Source organism: Panthera pardus, unplaced genomic scaffold, assembly GCF_024362965.1.
Source record: "Panthera pardus isolate Hobbes unplaced genomic scaffold, ASM2436296v1 HiC_scaffold_20, whole genome shotgun sequence".
Lineage (NCBI taxonomy): Eukaryota > Metazoa > Chordata > Mammalia > Carnivora > Felidae > Panthera > Panthera pardus.
Window position 1 is genome coordinate 65079832 of NW_026526766.1, and position 19226 is coordinate 65099057.

Consider the following 19226-nt stretch of genomic DNA (forward strand, 5'->3'; position numbering starts at 1 on the left):
AGAAGTTTGTTCTTTGCTTGGGGCTTTGAATAGGGGTTAAAAACAAAAGGTACCTGTGAGAAATAAAACACCTCGGCCTGCAAGATATAAATTTACAGTATCTGCATAATTCAGGAACTACAAACTGAGAAATAATCATTTACAAATGCCCCAGGATATTTAAGAGCCAAAGAACCCTGGCAGAAACAAATACATAACTGTTCTGAAGGGACTCTTTCACAACTCAGGGCATAAGAGACTTCCATAAAACAAAACAACGCCATCCCAGAACAGCACCACGGGAGGATATAAATCACTATGAGTAAAACTCAGCAAATGTTGTAAACAGTAGAGTTAGGAACTCAAAAGCTGGAAATAATAGAAGTACCTGAAAGAGAAGATAAAGACACTTGATTAAAGAGGCCAACTAATGGAAATTATGATGAAAGAATATAGGTAGATTTCACAAAGAACCAAACAGAACATGTAGTACTAAAAATAATATTGTCACTGAAATGAAAATGAATGGGTCTAACCAGATCCCATAGGTGAATGAATATAGTCACCTCTTTTTCTGTTCCTTATTTGAAATTATGCTCAGCTATATTTCTTGTCATACAGGCTATATGTGGTGTATTCAAAATGTGCTGCCATGCAGTACAATTTTACAATATGAACTTCCCATCATTATCAGTTCATGCCCTTGAACCCCCGTTTATCTCTCAACAAAATGAATCAACCTTTCCTTACATCTGCAGTCAAGGTAAACTCCTTTTATTTTTTTCTTCTGTCCTAAATTGCAGGGAGAGAGGATTCATCAACGTCCCAAGAAGAGCTACTTTAGGACTCTAAAATTAGAAATGTGCATCCAGGGAAAGAGGGTCCTTCCCAGTGCTCTGGAAGAAAAGACCAAATCTTTTTCCTAGGTCCCTCTTATGGCTTGATCAGTGCCCCTGTTGGTACTGCTGCCTTGTACATAAGGACTAAAACTCTACCAGCCTGCCCATCTTGAAGCTTTCAAAAGATTTTGATCCATGATAATGAAACAACAACAGTGCTCTATTTTTACTACATTTACTCTGCAGCCTATCTTTACTTCCAGACTTTCCCTTTCCAAATTAGGGGAGTGTTAGTGGCTTTGTGCCTTGGTCTTCTTCACTTCCCTGTGATCTTAGGAGGCAGTTGTAAGTAAGCCATTAGTTATTTTGTCATCATTCCATACGAACAGAAATTCCTTACTGTTCCTGGCCTGCTGGAAAACTAAAACAGATACATATCTCTCCCTTTATAAGCAATTTTCATTTAAGTAAGTACTTTCAGTGGGAGTAGGTATGTATAGTCTTATAACTACTCATAAGTGCTCATCCAGAAGTGCATTTGCATATGTTTTCATTCATTTGACTTAAATATATGTGAATTATTAATCTATTAAATAAGTGCAAAGGCTAATTGTGTCCATTTCACCCCAAAGAAATGTTTATTTCACAACTAGGTAAAACCCATTTTAGGGTTTGTTGGCAAATTAAAATTCTTTACTCACAAAGTGATGGAGACATAGTTGAAAATAAATGTATATTAAAATTGAATACACCATTTGTAACCAGGATGGAGCCAGACAGTAGAATGCTAAGCGAAGTAAGTCAGAGAGAGACATACCGTATGATTACACTCACGTGGAATTTAAGAAACAAACGAGCAAAGAGAGAGAAAGAGACAAACCAAGAAACAAGACTCTCAACTAGAGAACAAACTGATGGTTACCAGAAGGGAAGTGGGTGGGGGGAATGGGTGAGATAGGTGATCGGGGGATTAAGGATTGCACTTGTAATGAGCACCGAATGATGTATAGATGTGATGAATCACTATATTGAATACCTGAAACTAATGTAACACTCTATATGTTAACTATACTGGAATTAAAAACTTAAAAAAAAATTGAATAGAACCAACATATGTGAGCTGTAGAATGTAGGGAATGCAGAAACCAAGGCAAAGAGATAAATGCTTAACTAAAAGATGTTAGGCCAGTAACCACTGACATTACAGAAGGAGGTGGGATATGACAATACATAGTTCTTAAGGAAACAAAACTAACCCCCCCCCCAAAAAAAAAAACTTATTTTATCCTCTTAGGAAGAGAATGAATTTCAAAACATAGGCCCATTATTGGCGGTTCTTGATAGTTCTACTGGCGTCCAATGCTGCAAAGCCATTCCTGGGTGAAGAAATTTTAAACATATGGCTTAAAATAGCATACCAGCTACACCATCTTTTTATACCTCACATAGGGACAGCACGACAGTGCAATCTGCCGCTGTCCCTCCTTAGTAGTATCAGAACGCTCAACTGTGAGTAAACTGGTCAGTTTTGTTTGTTGATAACAGCCCACACTGATAAATACAGAATCCTATTAATGGTACTGGATTCTGAACACGAAGAGGAATAGTATATAACCATTTAACAATACGCGATATGAAGCTACACTGCTTGGGACCAAATCCCAGCTTCTCCACTTATTATTTGGAGTAAGTTGCTTGACCTGTGTTCGCTCACCTGTGAAATGAAAACAATGTCACGGGTTTCACAGAGTTGCGACAGGATTTGAAAGCCCTTGGAACCCAGCCTGGAATAAATATTAACAATCCGGTTTCCAAAGAAATTCTGTGAAATGTTAGTTCTGCCACTGCTTTAACGGAAGTGCAGGGAAGGAAACACCTATTTGCCCACCACCTGCCAGCCCCACACAATTTCCTATGGGATCAGCACAGCTCTCGACAGCGAGTACTAACGTCCCGCCCCCACGCGAAATTTGAGATGAAAAAGCCCGCCAGAGACCGGAGCCGCGAGGGGCGGAGCCAGAACGCCACCCCCCCAACAGTGCCCCGAAGTTCCGCGCCTTCCAGCACCGACAAAGCACAGATTCTATTTTTGACAAATCTGAGCCAAATCGGATAAATTCTGAGTCTTCTGAAATACACTGGTAACACTACTTAGAAGCCTTCCCGCCTCCCTGCCTTCAGGACTCTGAGAAAGCTGCCGTCCGCACCAGCTAGTTTCTCCCCTCCCTCCCGCCGCAAAACCCGCGAGACTCTGGACGGGGCGGGGCCTCCGGGACAGCCAGAGGCCAGATGGGACTTGAAGTGGGGTGGGGTTGGCGAGACGCGAGGCCCTTGGCTGCAGTATGGGGCTGCCCGTGGGGTGCCGGACGCCGAGCTCAGCAAATGCCGCTTTCTCCTTTAGTCTTCAGGTCCCAGCTCTTGCATCCCTGGAGTTACCATTGTCGTGACGCTCTTTCCTATCCCTCTGTCACTTTGATTGTTCGATGGGAGGGAAAATTAGAACCTCTAAGTTAGGCATCTCGTAGGCACCTGGCAATGAAATCTGCAGTGGAGGTGGGGTCCTTTGCTCGCGCCGAAATTCAAAGGCATAAACATTTCCGGCCTGGGTGTAGATCGCGGAGCGGGTGTCTTAGCCACTATGTTGCAATTCGCTTAGTAGCGCCCAAGGCCAGGCAAGGGTGAACCCAGTCTCTGTTCTTGTGACCAGGAGTAGCTTCTGGGGAGCCTCAAGCCCGGAGGGCCTGGCGCAGTGGTGAGGCAGGTGGGTGAGCGGGGCCGGTTGGGCCTAGTCAGGCATTCCTGGCTGGAGAGGAGGATAGGGGTGTGTGTGTGGGTGTGTGTGTGTGTGTGTGTGTGTGTGTGTGTGTGTGTGTGTGCGTGGAAGGAGGGATTAGCAAGACTGGACCTCAAACTAAAATTAGTCCTAAAGGGTTCCTGGAAGAATGTCTACTTTCTCTCCAGCCTTGGAGTGGTGCAAACAATTGTTGATAGAAAGGCCTGGTGGGGCGAGGGAACAGGCTGAGTGAAAACAGAATCTCGAGAATATATGGGATTCATCTATTTAAGTAAATGTTGACTGACTCCCCGCGCCCTCGAGTCAGGCACTATTAGGGCATACAGCGGTGGAACAGGCGAAGATTTTACAGAAACTTTCATTATGGTAGTTTGGGTAGACAAATACAAAAATACTGTTTAGCGTCATCTTTTTAATTTCTTAAATGTTTATTTATTTTTGAGAGAAACAGAGTGCGAGTTGGGGAGGGGCAGAGCGAGAGGGAGACAGAATCCAAGCAGGCTCCAGGCTCTGAGCTGTCAGCACAGAGCCCCATGGGGGGCTGGAGCCCACGAACCTGAGATCAAGAGGCTTCACCGACTGAGCTACCCAGGCACCCCAGTTTAACGTCATCTTTAAGTACAGTGAAGGAAAAGGCAGAGGGGATGGGGACAGGTGCGTTTTTATATAGAGAAGTCAGGACCTCAGTATGGTGACATTTAAGCAAAGTCGTGAGTGTAGTAAAGGAGAGTGAGTCATGTCTGTATCAGGGAGAAGGACACTGGGGGCAGAGGGAGTGGGATATGAAATAATCGGTAGTTTCTGTTAAGAGTATGATAAAGATGGAAGGGAAGGCTGGAAAATTAAGTCGTTGACTTCCAGGTTGAATTAATGGTTTAATTAACTTCTAATTAAGTTGGAAAAAGTGTCCTTACTTCAGAGGAAGTAGCTCAGCAAGTGGCTCTTTTATTTATATTAAGCCATTAAGTCGTTTTTATGTTTTAGTCTTTCTACATACGTCATGATTCCAGATTTCTGTTCCACTTATTGTATTTCTGTTTTGTACAGAACTGCTTTGTGGCCTGTTTGATTCCTAGCAGTTTACCTGTCCAAGTCAGTAGTGAAGATGCATGTTAAGTCAATCATTCTTGAGGGATTTAAGTCCTATGCTCAGAGGACTGAAGTCAATGGTTTTGACCCCCTCTTCAATGCTATCACCGGTTTAAATGGTAGTGGGAAATCCAACATATTGGACTCCATCTGCTTTTTGCTGGGCATCTCCAACCTGTCTCAGGTAAACTTTCTGATATATATGAATTATAAGTTTGGGGAACCTCAAGAGAATCCTCATTGAATTTGGACACTATTGCCAGTTTTCATTTGCATTTTTAAGTTTATGTGAATTATCTTTTTTTTTTTTTCATTTCTATTGGGTTTTTACTGAACTTAACCTACCATTCTTTGTTTAAAATTAGAATAAAGCTTGAGTTTTCTATAATCCAGGACACTTTTTTTTTGTTTGTTTTTTTGAATGAAGTATAGTTGTCATAATCTAGGGCACTTTTAAAAGCCTTGACTGCATTCACTATAGGAGGGGGGGTCAGTAAAGTTTTTTGTAAGAATCAAATAACTTGTCTTATAATATCAAACAACTTACGAGTACTTTAGTACTTTACCAAATTCTGAAATAACCATACAGAATTATTCAATATGTTTTTATATGGAGTTTAAATACAGTGCATATACTTCACTGCGGTCCTTTAGAGGTAGATGTTATTACTCTACTTTTTTTTCTACTCTATTTATAAGATGAGAAAATAGAAATTTAGTGTTGCCTAAGGTTCATCCCCTTAAGGTATTTGGAGCAACCCTCAAACTCGGGCATTTGGGAGTCTTATTCCAGAAGCTGTATTCCTACCCGCTCACTCTGCGTTATAATGCCTTTTCAGGATCTAATGGGATTGGATGAATAGTGAAATTCTTAGATGCCGTCTTCCTAAATCTTTCAAATGAACTTCAGCTACGAAATGAATAGAAAACAATCCAGTGCAGGGTTGGAACAGTTTTGTGGGGAAAGGCACTCATTTTATGTGGTTTCCCATTTTCCTTGCTTTCCTTGCCTGGCTGGCTACTTAGTGGATACTACATGGGTGGTTTTCCAACAGTAAGAAACCCATTTTTAGTGCCATTTTATGCAATATGGGGTTTTGTAATTGACAAACTTTTCTTTTGTTTTAGGTTCGGGCTTCTAATTTACAAGATTTAGTTTACAAAAATGGGCAGGCTGGTATTACCAAAGCCTCCGTGTCAATCACATTTGATAATTCTGACAAAAAGCAAAGTCCTTTAGGATTTGAGGTTCATGATGAAATTACAGTAACGAGGCAGGTGAGTGACTCCTAAATATTTGGATATCTAAGAACTTTTGTCTGACACGGTTTTTGGCAATGAGACTGCTGGAGAGAGAAAGTTTATGAGCAAAATTGATCAAAAACTGACTAGGTTTCTTAAGAATATCTTCCTTATGTTAAAAATTTGATCGTGCAAATTCCACCATTTACCAAGAGGATTGAAAGGGATCTAAAAAGCCATCAATCAGGATAAGCACTAATAACTATGCTTTAAATCTTGAACTATACTTGAATTTTCTCTGTACTGGAGTACCTATAATAGTTGGGATCTTGCCATCTTCTGAGGTAACCTATTGTTACTGGATGAGTCTAATTAGAAAGTTATTCCTATAAAATGAGCTGAAGTACTGTCATCAAATTTTACACATTAAATCTGATTCTTTGAGAGCATCAAAAAGCAAATCTAATGTATTCCATGTTTTAATATTTAGGTGTTTAAATGTTTAATATTTAAGCTAAATCTCTCTAGGTATTTGAATTGATAATTGTTTCTATTTCCTTAACTTGTCTGATCACACTGAATACAAACTTGCTCTAGGTTCTTTATGCCTTTTTTAAATTATTTTTAATGCATGGTATATCAAATTGCATGTCCCAGAATTGGTCTCCTTAGGACAGGATTAAGCAGAATTGTCACTTCTTTCATTTTACGTACTCTTCTATTTTCCCCAGTATGTCTTTGGAGAGTTCATAATATGTTATGAGTTCATATCCACTTCACTTAAACTCTGATTTTTTAAATGTGTGTTATTAGCTGTGTTACTGCCATTTCTGTATGTAAGCAGGTTTTTGAAACCAAAGCAGGGACCATACATTGTCCCTTTTTCTTACTATAGTCCTACAGTGTTTTTACTTTGTCAGTTTTATGTTTAAAAATTCTGTTAAGTCCTTTTGACTCTCCATCTTAGCATTATGTAATTTATTGATTCCCTTTTCTATTTTAATAAAAACCTCTAGTTAAAAAAAAAAGTAAGGCATTGACTAGTTTGAGACAAAATCCTGTTCTTTGTCATTAAGCATCCATCAAATACTCACCTTTTAGGAATTTTTAGTAAGTCTCCTACTAATCTACCTAAAATTCCTGTCTTCATATAATCCATATGCCTATATTTTCACCAAATTTTTGTTAGAAGGACTTTGTTAAAATACTTACGTGTATACTAGGTTTATTGTTCCAAATATAGTAGTATGTGATCTATCAGCTTAATGCTTCTGTCAAGAAAAGAACTGAATTAACACTCATTCAGTATTTTATTAAGTGTTTGGTATGTGCTGGGCAATCTTGAAAGCCCTGGGAAATACAGATAGAAGAAGGACCTCAAAATAGGATGGGTGAGATGATTATGCCCAATAAGTGACAATGTAAGTGCTATAGCAGAGTGTGAACACGCTGATGTCTGGTATAAGTTGTTCTTTGAAGCTCCATAATTACTCTTTTTCTTTCAAGTATTCACAAGTCATGTCTTTATTGACCCATTTTAGAATCTTGTCAAGGATCAAACTATCACACTGCTATCAAACTCCTTGTCTTTAGTTTTTAGTATCTGACTTCTGTTTTTTGGAAATTAAAAAGTGGAGGAAGGAGGGGTTAACCTCTGAGGGTGGGAAAATTCTAAAGAATGATTAGGTATAGAATATGTTTTATACATACTAGGAAACATAAAGTCAAAAGTGACCTTAGAGATTTAGTCCAACGCATGAGAGATTAGGAGGCTTGTGTGTGGAATGTCCTTGGATTAGAAACCAATTGACCTGACTGTATTCTTTTTGACCATGTCACACTTCCTCCATTATTTATTCAAGATTGGTTTTATTTATCATTAGTAGGACAGAACAAACAAGTGAAATATATTTGGAAAGGTATCATCTTACTTCAAGATTTATATATTCATTTATATCTTTTAAAATATTTCCCTTTTAGGTGGTTATTGGTGGTAGAAATAAATATTTAATCAATGGAGTAAATGCAAACAATACCAGAGTACAAGATCTCTTCTGTTCTGTTGGCCTTAACGTTAACAACCCTCACTTTCTCATCATGCAGGTATTTTGTTTGTGGCCTTTATATACACTTTGACATTGTTTATTTTTTATGATACTATAATACGGGAATTGCTTCTTTTTGGGTTTTCCGTTTTTTATATACCATTACACTGGTGTTTGGGCACCTGTTAAGAGGTTGATTTAGTTAATATGTACTGATGTTCTAACATACACATTTGAAGTTTGAAGAATGTCTAGAAATAATTTTCCTTGACTTACAAGAATACACTATAAAATTTTTTAAAAAGATATTGTCATAATATATTCCTTTTAAAGGAATTCCTTTGAGTGTTGGACTCAAGCATTTTGTTATTTCAAATATATATTAAATTTTAAGAAATGTTTTTACTTAGGGGCACCTAGGTGGCTCAGTCGGTTAAGTGTTGGACTTCGCTCAAGTCCTTATCTCACGGGTTCATGAGTTCATGCCCCGCATCGGGCTCTGTGCTGACAGCTCAGAGCCTGGAGCCTGCTTCAGATTCTGTGTCTCCCTCTCTTTTTGCCCCTCCCCCGCTCATGCTCTGTCTCTGTCTCAAAATTAAACACTAAAAAAAAAAAAAAAAAAAATTTTCTTACATGGAGACTTATTCAAATGAAAATTAAGTGCTAATATTATCTTGTCCTTACTTGCCCCATCCAACTGTCCTCTTAAAAAGTTACAGCAAGGTCAATGGCAGGATCCTGATGGGACCAAAATAACGTTATTTTCAGTATATCACAGCCTCAAGGCTGAAAATTTATTTTAAATGAATCGAAATCATAAGTAATATGATGGTCTGAGAATTGGGTAGTGGAATTTTGTTTTGGTTTTTTTTGGTACTGATAATCTGGCATTGAAATAAAACATGTAACTATTCTGTTTGAGGCCCAGAATTTCTATTTCTAGAAATTATCTTGGAGTGCAGCAAGTAAAAAGAAAAATCAAAAGATGTCCAACAATTATGCTAAATTGTATATACTTATGTATTTATATACTTATTGGAGACTTCTGTATCATTAATATTGTTTCAGAAATATGATCTGAGTTGACTTTGTGTTATTTAAAAACTATATTACTGGTAAGTGAAAGTGTGAATAGCAGAATTCTAGAAGAAACATCTTTTCATGTAGGTAAGAGAAAGAATTCCCAAAAGGTTGGTATATTAGGATATAACAACTTCAGTGCAGGTAAATGTGTATGCCTTTAGTTGACTCTAATTTGTTATCATTACAGTAACTGCCATTTTATTTTTCAGGGCCGAATTACAAAAGTGTTGAACATGAAACCTCCAGAGGTAAAGATACTATTTGTAGACAATAAAAGTAATAATTGTAGATACTGTTTTAATCTTCTAAGTCAATTTTTAAACATAATTTCTTCTATTCTTAAAATTCTTAGGAACATTATTAAGAATAATTAGTAAAGAAAGTTTTTTGTTTTTTTTTATTATTTGGCACTCTGGCCCCCTACCTTTTTAAAGCTATATGACATTACCTTTCTGAGCTTTAGTTTCCTCATCCATAAATTAGAGTCAAGAGTCCTTACCTCAGGTATTTTTTGAGGATTAAATGAGAATGTATAAGAAAAGGCACGGGTGGAACATTGTCGAGCAGATTTTTTTAACATTTTTTTTTTAATGAAGGTATAAGTGACCTATTAGTTTCAGGTGTGCAATATAGTGATTAATATATGTAGACATTGCAAAATGATCCTTATAAGTCTAGTTAACATCCATTACCACATAGTTTCAATTTTCTTTTTCTTATAACTTTTAAGGTTTATCTTCTTAGCTCTTAGCAACTTTCAAATATAGTATTATTAACTGTATTTTTACAGTTTTATTAACTGTAGTCACCATCCTATACCTTATATCCCCAGAATGTTTGTAACTGGAAGTTGTACCTTTGATCACCTGTACCCATTTTGTCCACCCTTTAACCCCTATTTCTGGCAACCCCTAATATGTTCTCCAGGATCTCATTTTTTTTCTTTTTAGATTCTACATACAAATACGATTATACAGTATTTCTCTATCTCTGCCTGACTTATTTCACTTAGCATAAAACCCTCCAGTTCCATCCACATTGTCACAAATGGCAAGATTGCATTTGTTTTAGGGGCGCCTGGGTGGCTCAGTCGGTTAAGCATCCGACGTTCGGCTCAGATCATGATCTCACGGTCTGTGAGTTCGAGCCCGGCGTCAGGCTCTGTGCTGACAGCTTAGAGCCTGGAGCCTGCTTCACATTCTGTGTCTCCCTCTCTCTCTGCCCCTCCCCCACTCGCGCTCTGTCTCTCTCTGTCTCAAAAATAAATAAACATTAAAAAAAAAAAATTTAAGATTGCATTTGTTTTAAATAGCTGAATAATAGTCCATTGTGTATATATACCACATTTTCTTTATCTGTTCATCACCAACACTTAGGTTATTTCCATGTCTTGGTATTATAATGCTGCAGTGAACATGGGGATGCAGGTATCTTTTCAAGTTAGTGTCTTTGTTTTCTTTGGCTAAATACCCAGAAATATAATTGCTATATCATATGGTGGTTCTATTTTTAATCTTTTAAGGAATCTTCATAGTTTTCCATAATGGCTGCACCAATTTACATTCTTATCAACAATATAGAAAAGGTTTCCCTTTTCTCCACATTATCACCGGCACCTGTTATTTCTTGTCTTTGTGATAATAGCTATTCTAACAGGTAGTTATCTCATGGTTTTAATTTGCATTTCCCTGATGTAATGATGTTGAATACCTTTCATATACCTTTCATCTATCTTTTGTGAAAAAAATGTTCGCATCCTCTGCCCAGGTTTTAATTAGATTGTTTTTTTCCTATTGTGTTGTATATGCAAGTTTTTTATGTATTTTGATATTAACCCCTTAGCAGATTAATGATTTACAACTACTTTTTCCTCTTCCCTAGGTTGCCTTTTCATTTTGTTTATGTTTTCCTTTGCTATGCAGAAGGTTTTCAGTCAGAAGGTAGTTCAGTCAGATAGAGTCCCACTTGTTAATTTTTGCTTTTGTTGCCTTTGCTTTTGGTGTCAAATCCAAAAAATTTTTCACTATGACCAGTGTCAAGGAGCTTAACTTCTGTGTTTTCTTCTAAGAGTTTTATTGCCCAGTATTAAAAGAAATTTTGACTGTATCAAGCAGCCTTTCTCAACCAGTGTTCCATGTCAGACTTAAACCCTACAGAAAAAGATTTCAGTGAAATTAATTCATTGCATTCAGTGGATTGCTTAGGGTATTAAGACTTAAAGTTTTTTTTTCTTGGAGCCCCCTTGAAAAGAGTTGGTGTAAAGGAATGAATGTTTTCAACAAGAACAAAGGCTCTTTAGTTACTATTTTTTATTGAGAACTAAGGGGAAAACTGATAATTGGTAATAGCAGTCTGATTTGAACGTAGGTCATGCATATTTTCTTTAGATAATGTCTTAAGGGAAACTTCTAATTTGAAACCTGCCAAATACATAGAAATGAGAATAGTTTTGAGAGAAATAATCCTTTTGAGATAAGGATTGATGGTGTGTAGAAGCTTCTGAAAAAGGAGTGCTGGTAAAATTGTTTTACTTAGGAAATTATAATTGATAAGTACTTGCCTTTTTTAGAGTGCTTTTTACATGAATTGTTTTGTGTAATTCTCAACAGTGTTGTGAGATATTATCCATACGCTATGGATGAAGAAACCGCAGCACAGAGAAGATTAAGTTATTTGCCCAAGTTCTTAAAGCACATGCCACAGTTGGGATGCACATGTTATGTCATGCTTCATCCTGTTGGCACAAAATGGCTGAAGTCTCTTGGAACAATTTTAAGTAGAAGCTTCTAAAATGAAAACTGAATGTTGGTAGCCTTTATTTTTTTTAAACTTATGTTTGAAGGAAAAGAGGAATTATTGGCTTCAGTTTTATTTTTTTATTTAAAAATTTTTATTTTTAAGTAATCTAAATACCCAACATGGGGCTCAAACTCAACAACCCCAAAATCAAGAGTTGCACGCTCTACTTGCTGAGCCAGCCGGATGCCCCTGGCTTCAATTTTAAAAGAGATTTACTCTGCCTCAGTGTTGCATGAAGTTCAATTTTAGAATTGGAGTAAAGGCCAGAAATGTTTCTTGAATGTTAGGGCTGTGGGCAATACGTGCGTTTTTATGTACTTAATGTCTCTGGTCCATTTGGGCCTTTTTTTTGATAAGCATGCTTAGTGAGGTTAAGACCTTAAATGATATACTTAATGTAAACTCCAATGAGATTTATCTTGTGTTCTTGAAACATTAATGTAATTATCTTTCCAGATTTTATCCATGATAGAAGAAGCAGCTGGAACCAGGATGTATGAATACAAAAAAATAGCTGCCCAGAAAACTATAGAAAAAAAAGAGGCTAAGCTGAAAGAAATTAAGACGGTAATTAAATTTATATAAAATGTTTGTAAAGAGAGTAATTTTGCATTTAGAGTTTCCCTGCTGTAAAGAGGAAATTTCCCCTCCCCCAGTTTTCCTTAAACTTCCATGCTACTTTTCCTTTCAGATTTTTTAATGGTACTTTACATACTGAAAATTTTGATTTTCCTTTATTTTCCAGATACTTGAAGAAGAGATTACTCCAACCATTCAAAAATTAAAAGAGGTATATACTGTGTATGTGAGGACAGCCATCTAGAATGTCTCTCAAAATTGGTGACAATTTTTCATTGTATTCAAGATCATACACATAGAGATGAAATGTACACCACTTCTCAGGAATTTTTCTATGGGATAAGATAAGGAGTTAGAGTTGGTACTTGTTAATCAGACTTCTGCTTATAGAGGACATGTACTTCATTCATACCTATTAATCATAGTGATTTTGGAGATTGCTCTTCATAATCTCAGAAAATGATCTCCCAGATGGAGAGGTAGAATTGAGCAGAACAACATTTCTTGAGGACATGACACTCCTAGTAATCCTGTTGGTAGAGTGAATAATTTCTAGGATAATAGGGGCTACCACTGCAATTATTGCTGTCAAGACCATTGATAAGTGAAAGGTACTAAAACAAATGTCCAGGTCTTTTCTATCATCTTTGTAGCTTCTGACATAATATTTCAGTGAAAAAATGCATTTATAGCACATTGGTTTTAAACTTTCACATTTAGGATTTCATTAAATGCTCATTAAAATTTGATACTTCTCAGAGTTGTATTCTGAATCCATAAAGTATTATGGATTTGCCAATAATGTGGATGTTATTGGCAAATCTGAAAAGGTGTGGTTAGGGATTTTGATTATTCTGTCTGCCCTAGGGGGTCCTTATCAGAATCAAGTTTAATAATGTGTGAGCAAATGTTTGTAAATAGTTACATGATTGAATGTTGGGTAGGCATCCTGGTAAATACTATTTCAAAATACATGTAATAATGTATCATTGGTGGTTGTGTAGTTTGTAGACTACTTACTACCCCCCAGTCTGTGAACCTTGTGTCCACATTTCTTTGTTAATCTCAACTGCCTGATTATATATTAAAAGAAACAACCACACAGGATTCACTGGAGATGGTATAATGGTATCTGAAAAGCTAGAGATCTAATGTTAAAATTTCTATAATCCATGATCACTAATCTAAGACAAAGTCTATTATGTGATGGGAAATTTTATACATGTTGCTGTAGTTTGAGTCTTTCTAAGTTTGTTGAAAATTTTGAAGTTTGAGTTATACTTTATTGGTGATTTCTCTTCCAGGAAAGATCTTCCTACTTGGAGTACCAAAAAGTAATGAGGGAAATAGAACATTTGAGTCGTTTATATATTGCTTATCAGTTTTTGCTGGCTGAAGATACAAAAGAACGCTCAGCTGAGGAGTTACAAGAAATGCAAGATAAAGTTGTAAAGCTTCAAGAAAAATTGTCTGAGAATGATAAAAAAATAAAAGCACTTAGCCATGAAATAGAAGAGTTGGAAAGAAGAAAAGATAAGGTCAGACATAATATGTAAGAACAGATAATATACTGTAGGAAAAAAAATTGTAATAAGTGAGGTCCACTGGCATTGTCTTCTGTATTGATCATCTTAACGTGTGATAATAACATAGCTTATAAAAAGTAAATCTTACAGAAGTTATACAAGAACATGATGACATGAACAAATTACAAGTATGCTGATTGGATTGGCTGCATTTGATTACAGGAAATTGGAGGTATACTCCGATCTTTAGAAGATGCTCTTGCAGACGCTCAGCGAGTTAATACTAAATCTCAAAGTGCCTTTGATCTCAAGAAGAAAAATCTGGCAAGTGAAGAGAACAAACGCAAAGAGCTGGAAAAAAATATGGTTGAGGTAAGTAAATAAGCTTGATTTAATTTCTCTTGGTTAACACTTATCCATTTTATTAATATTTATTGAGTGTATGCTACGGACAGTATAGTTGTTTGGGCTGGGGATATAGCAGTGGACAAAATGACAAATATGGACAAAATGCCTTTTGGGTATTCATTCCAATGAGGAGAATGATGATAAAATAAATGAAATCTGCAGTGTGTTATATAGTGATAACAGATTTGGAGAAAAAGCAGGGTAGAGTTTTAGGAATATAAGGGAGGTGGGTAAGGTGTGGGATTTTAAATTGGGTAACCACTGACGGTCTCATTGAGAGGGTGCTATTTCATTAATAAGACCTGAAGGAAGTCAGAGAACCATGTAAATAAATTGGTTGTGGGAGAAGATGTACGAGGCAGAAGAGCAATTGCCCCAGGTGCCAAAGATATTGGAAATATAAGATTGATCAGTGTGGCTCTTCAGCACTAAGTAGTAGGAATGCAGAAAGGTAAAAGGTGTAGGATCACATGTGATTTTATAAGACACGTGAAGGACTTTGACCTTTATTCTGAGTGACATGGGAAGCCACTGGAGTTGGCTGAGCAGAGGAACAACATTTTTTATATTTTAATCATACTTTTCTTGATGTTTAGAGAATAACCTAACGGGAAGAAGCAGGGAGGAAATCCAGGTAGTAGGTACCAGTCTAGAGGATAGCCCTTGGATAAATGCAGTATATAAGCAGGTGTATTGAGAGAAGTTTTGGGATTTTATGAGTATTGTAAAGGTAGGTCCAACGAGTTAGACCTGGCAGATTGGTTGTTGAGTTGGTTGTTAAAAGGACTGAAGGATACTGCAGATTTCTCTCCTTGACAATTGGAAATATCGTTAGCTTAGTAGAGAATAGGAGGAAGTACGGTGTGAACATAATAGGCTTGAGGTGCCTGTTAGACGTCTAAGTAGATCTGTTGATTAGGTAGTTGAATATAGGAATATTGAAGCCAGTCTAGAAATAGAAATCAAAATAACAGATGTTGGCATGCCCCTGGGCTAGTGCAGACTTCTTTTATATACACTCCTTTCTCAGCTAATTCCATCCAGGCCTGTAGCCCTATAATATTTATATGTTGATGCCTTTCAGATCTATAATTAGCCTTGACTCCTTCCCTGAATTCTAGATTTTTTTGTCCAGCTATTTAATTGACATTGTTACATAGGTGACTAAAAAATGTCTAAAACTTATTTGTCCAGTTATTTAATTGATATTTTTACATAGATGACTAACAAAAAGTCTAAAACTTTACATATCCAAAATAAAACTCTACCTACCCAAACCTCCTTGAGTTATTGAATTTTTCCCTATGTCAGAAAATGGCGCCACTATTAATTTAATTGTTCAGTCCAGAAATCCTAGAGTCTTCTTCATTCCCCCCTTTTTCTCAAACTCTGTATCTAATCCATCAGCAAATTCTCTTGACTTTAAAAGTACTTCCTGAATATAGCCACTTTTCATGTCTATCGCTGCTTTACTGCAGGCCATCATTCATGTCTTAGGAGGGATGCTGTAATGATGTCCCTGTTAGTTGCCTTGCTTTTTACTCTTGCCATTCTACAATCTGTTCTTTACAAAAGCTAAAATATAAACTGGATCACATCACTCTTGTTCTTAAAATTCATTAATGGTTTCAAAGTCACATGTATAATTAAATTTAGTCTTCACCATGGCCTATGAGACCCTAGCTCCTTTCCACTTGCTCACGGTGGTCCAACACCAAATAGTTCCTCAAACACCCAAGCATATTTCACAGAGCTTGCCTAGTGTGGGTCCCCGTAGTATTAGCATGATCGATCACTCCTTTTATTTCATTTAGGTTTCTGCTCAAAATGTCATCACAAAAAGGCCTTCCTTCATTGTTCTTAAAATAGTTTCCATCAGTTTCTATCCCTTTACATTGCTTTATTTTTTTACTATGCTTCTCTAGAATATAGGGTCCCTGAGGAATCTGTGTCTTTAATGTCTAGAACAATGACTGATACATGGTAAACCTCTAATAAATATTTAATGAATCATGAATTAAACTTGTGAGCCAAAATTTCTGGTCACTCTCATGTAAATAGTATAGCTGGATTTTTTTTTTCCAGTGTTGGTATCTTAGTGTTTATGGTGTTCGTGTATATAACTTAAAAGGGGTTAATTATTAATAATGCTGTTTCCACTAGTATTTAATATTTAAATTTTATGGTCTTTAATAGTTTATAAATATGTTTTCATGTACATGCTCTTCATCCTACAATCTCTGCTTTGAAGCTTGGAGTAGGATAGTTATTAGTTCAATTTTAGAGCTTTAGGAAGTGATTTTTAGTTGTTTCAAATCGTTTGTTTATGCTGTTTTAGCTAATTTCTAGATTAGACCGTAACACACAGAATGAAAGTATTTCCAGTAGTATTTGGAATACTAAGGACACATTTATCCTAAAAACAGGGTGAATTTTAAAATGAGGATTAAGTATTTAAAGTTGGGATGGTTAAATTATTTTCCTTTTAACCATGCCCACTTCAAATTGCTATGAAATTTGATGGCATAAGGGTATGGGTAGATAAGAAAAAATGGATGTGTTTCCTAAAATATAATACTCTTCAATATTAAAATCTTCCTGAAGGATTCTAAAACTTTAGCAGCAAAGGAAAAAGAGGTTAAGAAGATAACAGATGGGCTGAATGCCCTTCAGGAAGCAAGTAATAAAGATGCTGAAGCTTTGGCTGCGGCACAGCAGCACTTCAACGCTGTTTCCGCTGGACTGTCTAGTAATGAAGATGGAGCAGAAGCAACTCTTGCTGGTCAAATGATGGCCTGTAAAAACGACATAAGTAAAGCTCAGACAGAAGCCAAACAGGTAAATATAGACATTCAGCGCTGTGTGATTGCATTTTTTTAGAAGCTCCACATTATGGTGATCTGATTATTTTCAACGTTTTATAACCATTGCCAATGTCAAGGAATTTGTTACTCTGCTACTCAGTAGCGCTCAATGCAGTGAAATTCAAATATGCTAACTGCTAAATATTGATGATAGTTTAAGATGCTATAAAATATTAAATACCCTTATAGGTTAGTTGAAATTATAAATGCAATAAATGCTTTATTCTATTTTGTAGTATTGTACGGAATATTTGAGGTTAATTTTTTTTTTGCGCTCTTTTCACTTTTTTATTGACAACATAAAGTCGAAGTCTTAAGCTTTAACAGGAAAACAAACATCCTTTCCATTTCTGTGGTCACCACACTTAGTTCTTACCTTTCATCCTTGGAAGTATCTCTCCCTCCCACTTACCCCCTTCTCGTCTTTGGTTTCCCTATACGGATTTCATAACCTTTGAAGCTTGTCAGTAAAGACTTTCAAATTTGTTTAGATAGTTGTGCATCTTTTAAAGTCCTATGAATGCAACAGTTTTGATTGCAGAAAAAAAAAAATATATATATACACACAGTCTTTATTTTTTTAACAGAGGGCTCATCTTTACAAATATACATGTTCCTGTGTGTGTTTGTATTAATCATATTCAGCATTTTCTGTTAAATGTTTGCAATTTTTCCACTCAACACTGAAGGTCACAAAAAATTTGTGAGAAATCAATAACAGAAAAACTTTTAAATCCTCTCAGTTTTTCTGTTAACTTATTATATGTTGGGAAAAAGCCATTACTCAGTTTTAGGGGGAGGAGACATCCAGCCAGATCTCAAAGTACTAGTTCATGCTTTTAAGGAACGGTACTCATTTATATAAACTAGCATTCGCATATCAGACTCCAAGCATTGAAATTTCTCTTGTCAGCTTAAGTTCACTTTCCTGTATAATTTTCTTACTGCTCAATACAGTCTCTCCACTGTTAATTGAACAACACTCACAAATAGTATACAAGTACAAATATGCATACCTAAGTGGAAAGGAAGGGAACTAGTTAGTGTTCTGATTAGTCGCTTTCTGATGTGTTTTTAATTTAATCAGCTAATGACAATTACTCTTTCATATAATTTTTGGACTCATTAATGTCATCCTTTGTAAGTATTAAAAATATGGAGTAAATAACTTAGTGATTTATGTTAAGCATATATTTTATACTCTGAGTAGTTTTATGAGCAGAAAGTATTGGGAAATGATTGATTTCTTTAAGATATTAATGCAAGTGACCAGTTACATTTTCCAAGCTGACGTTTCTTAAACTAATCTGCATCTGTGGCCATTTAATCACTAGCACTATCTGCCTCACATAGTCTATTAAATTTTCAATAACAGGCTCAGATGAAGTTGAAACATGCCCAACAAGAATTAAAGACTAAACAAGCTGAAGTTAAGAAGATGGATAGTGGCTACAGGAAGGATCAAGAAGCTTTAGAAGCTGTGAAGAAACTTAAAGAAAAACTTGAAGCTGAAATGAAAAAGCTAAATTATGAAGGTTTGCATTGAAACACATGATATTAAATCATTAGGAGGTAGTGATTGTTGATAAAAACTAAATAAAGGAAATAGCAAGTAGGAGTTTGGTTTTTTTACCGTATTAATGGGTGTTAGTATAAGACATACTCGTAAATACAACTGATCCCTGAACAACACGTTTGAACTTGCATGGGCCCACTTACTTGATGCTTTTTTTTTTTTTTTTTTTTTTGATAAATACAGTTGAGTACTGTAAGTGTATTTTCCTTATGATTTTCTTAACATTTTCTTTCTCTAGCTTACTTAATTGTAAGAATACAATATACAATACATATACAATGTGTGTGTAATGTTTATGCTACCAGTAAGGCTTCTTGTCAGCATTTCGCTATTAAGTTTGGGGATCAGAAGTTAAACACAGATTTAGGGGCACCTGGTTGACTCAACTGGTAGAGCATGCAAC

The 19226-nt window shown here is 36.2% G+C and overlaps 1 protein-coding gene across 2 annotated transcripts in view; it reads left to right on the forward strand.

Annotated features, from left to right (window-relative positions):
- Positions 1-3386: 3386 nt before the first annotated feature.
- SMC2 (structural maintenance of chromosomes 2) overlaps positions 3387-19226 on the forward strand; it is a 69302-nt gene continuing 53462 nt past the window's right edge. For both annotated transcript variants that reach the window (XM_019454307.2, XM_019454306.2), the window contains exons 1-11: positions 3387-3579; positions 4660-4885; positions 5830-5979; positions 7924-8046; positions 9281-9319; positions 12327-12437; positions 12616-12660; positions 13754-13987; positions 14198-14347; positions 16988-17221; positions 18623-18782. In XM_019454307.2, coding sequence (XP_019309852.2) covers positions 4718-4885; positions 5830-5979; positions 7924-8046; positions 9281-9319; positions 12327-12437; positions 12616-12660; positions 13754-13987; positions 14198-14347; positions 16988-17221; positions 18623-18782 — 1414 coding nt within the window. In that variant the 5' untranslated portion in view covers positions 3387-3579; positions 4660-4717. The remainder of the gene's footprint in view (positions 3580-4659; positions 4886-5829; positions 5980-7923; positions 8047-9280; positions 9320-12326; positions 12438-12615; positions 12661-13753; positions 13988-14197; positions 14348-16987; positions 17222-18622; positions 18783-19226) is intronic.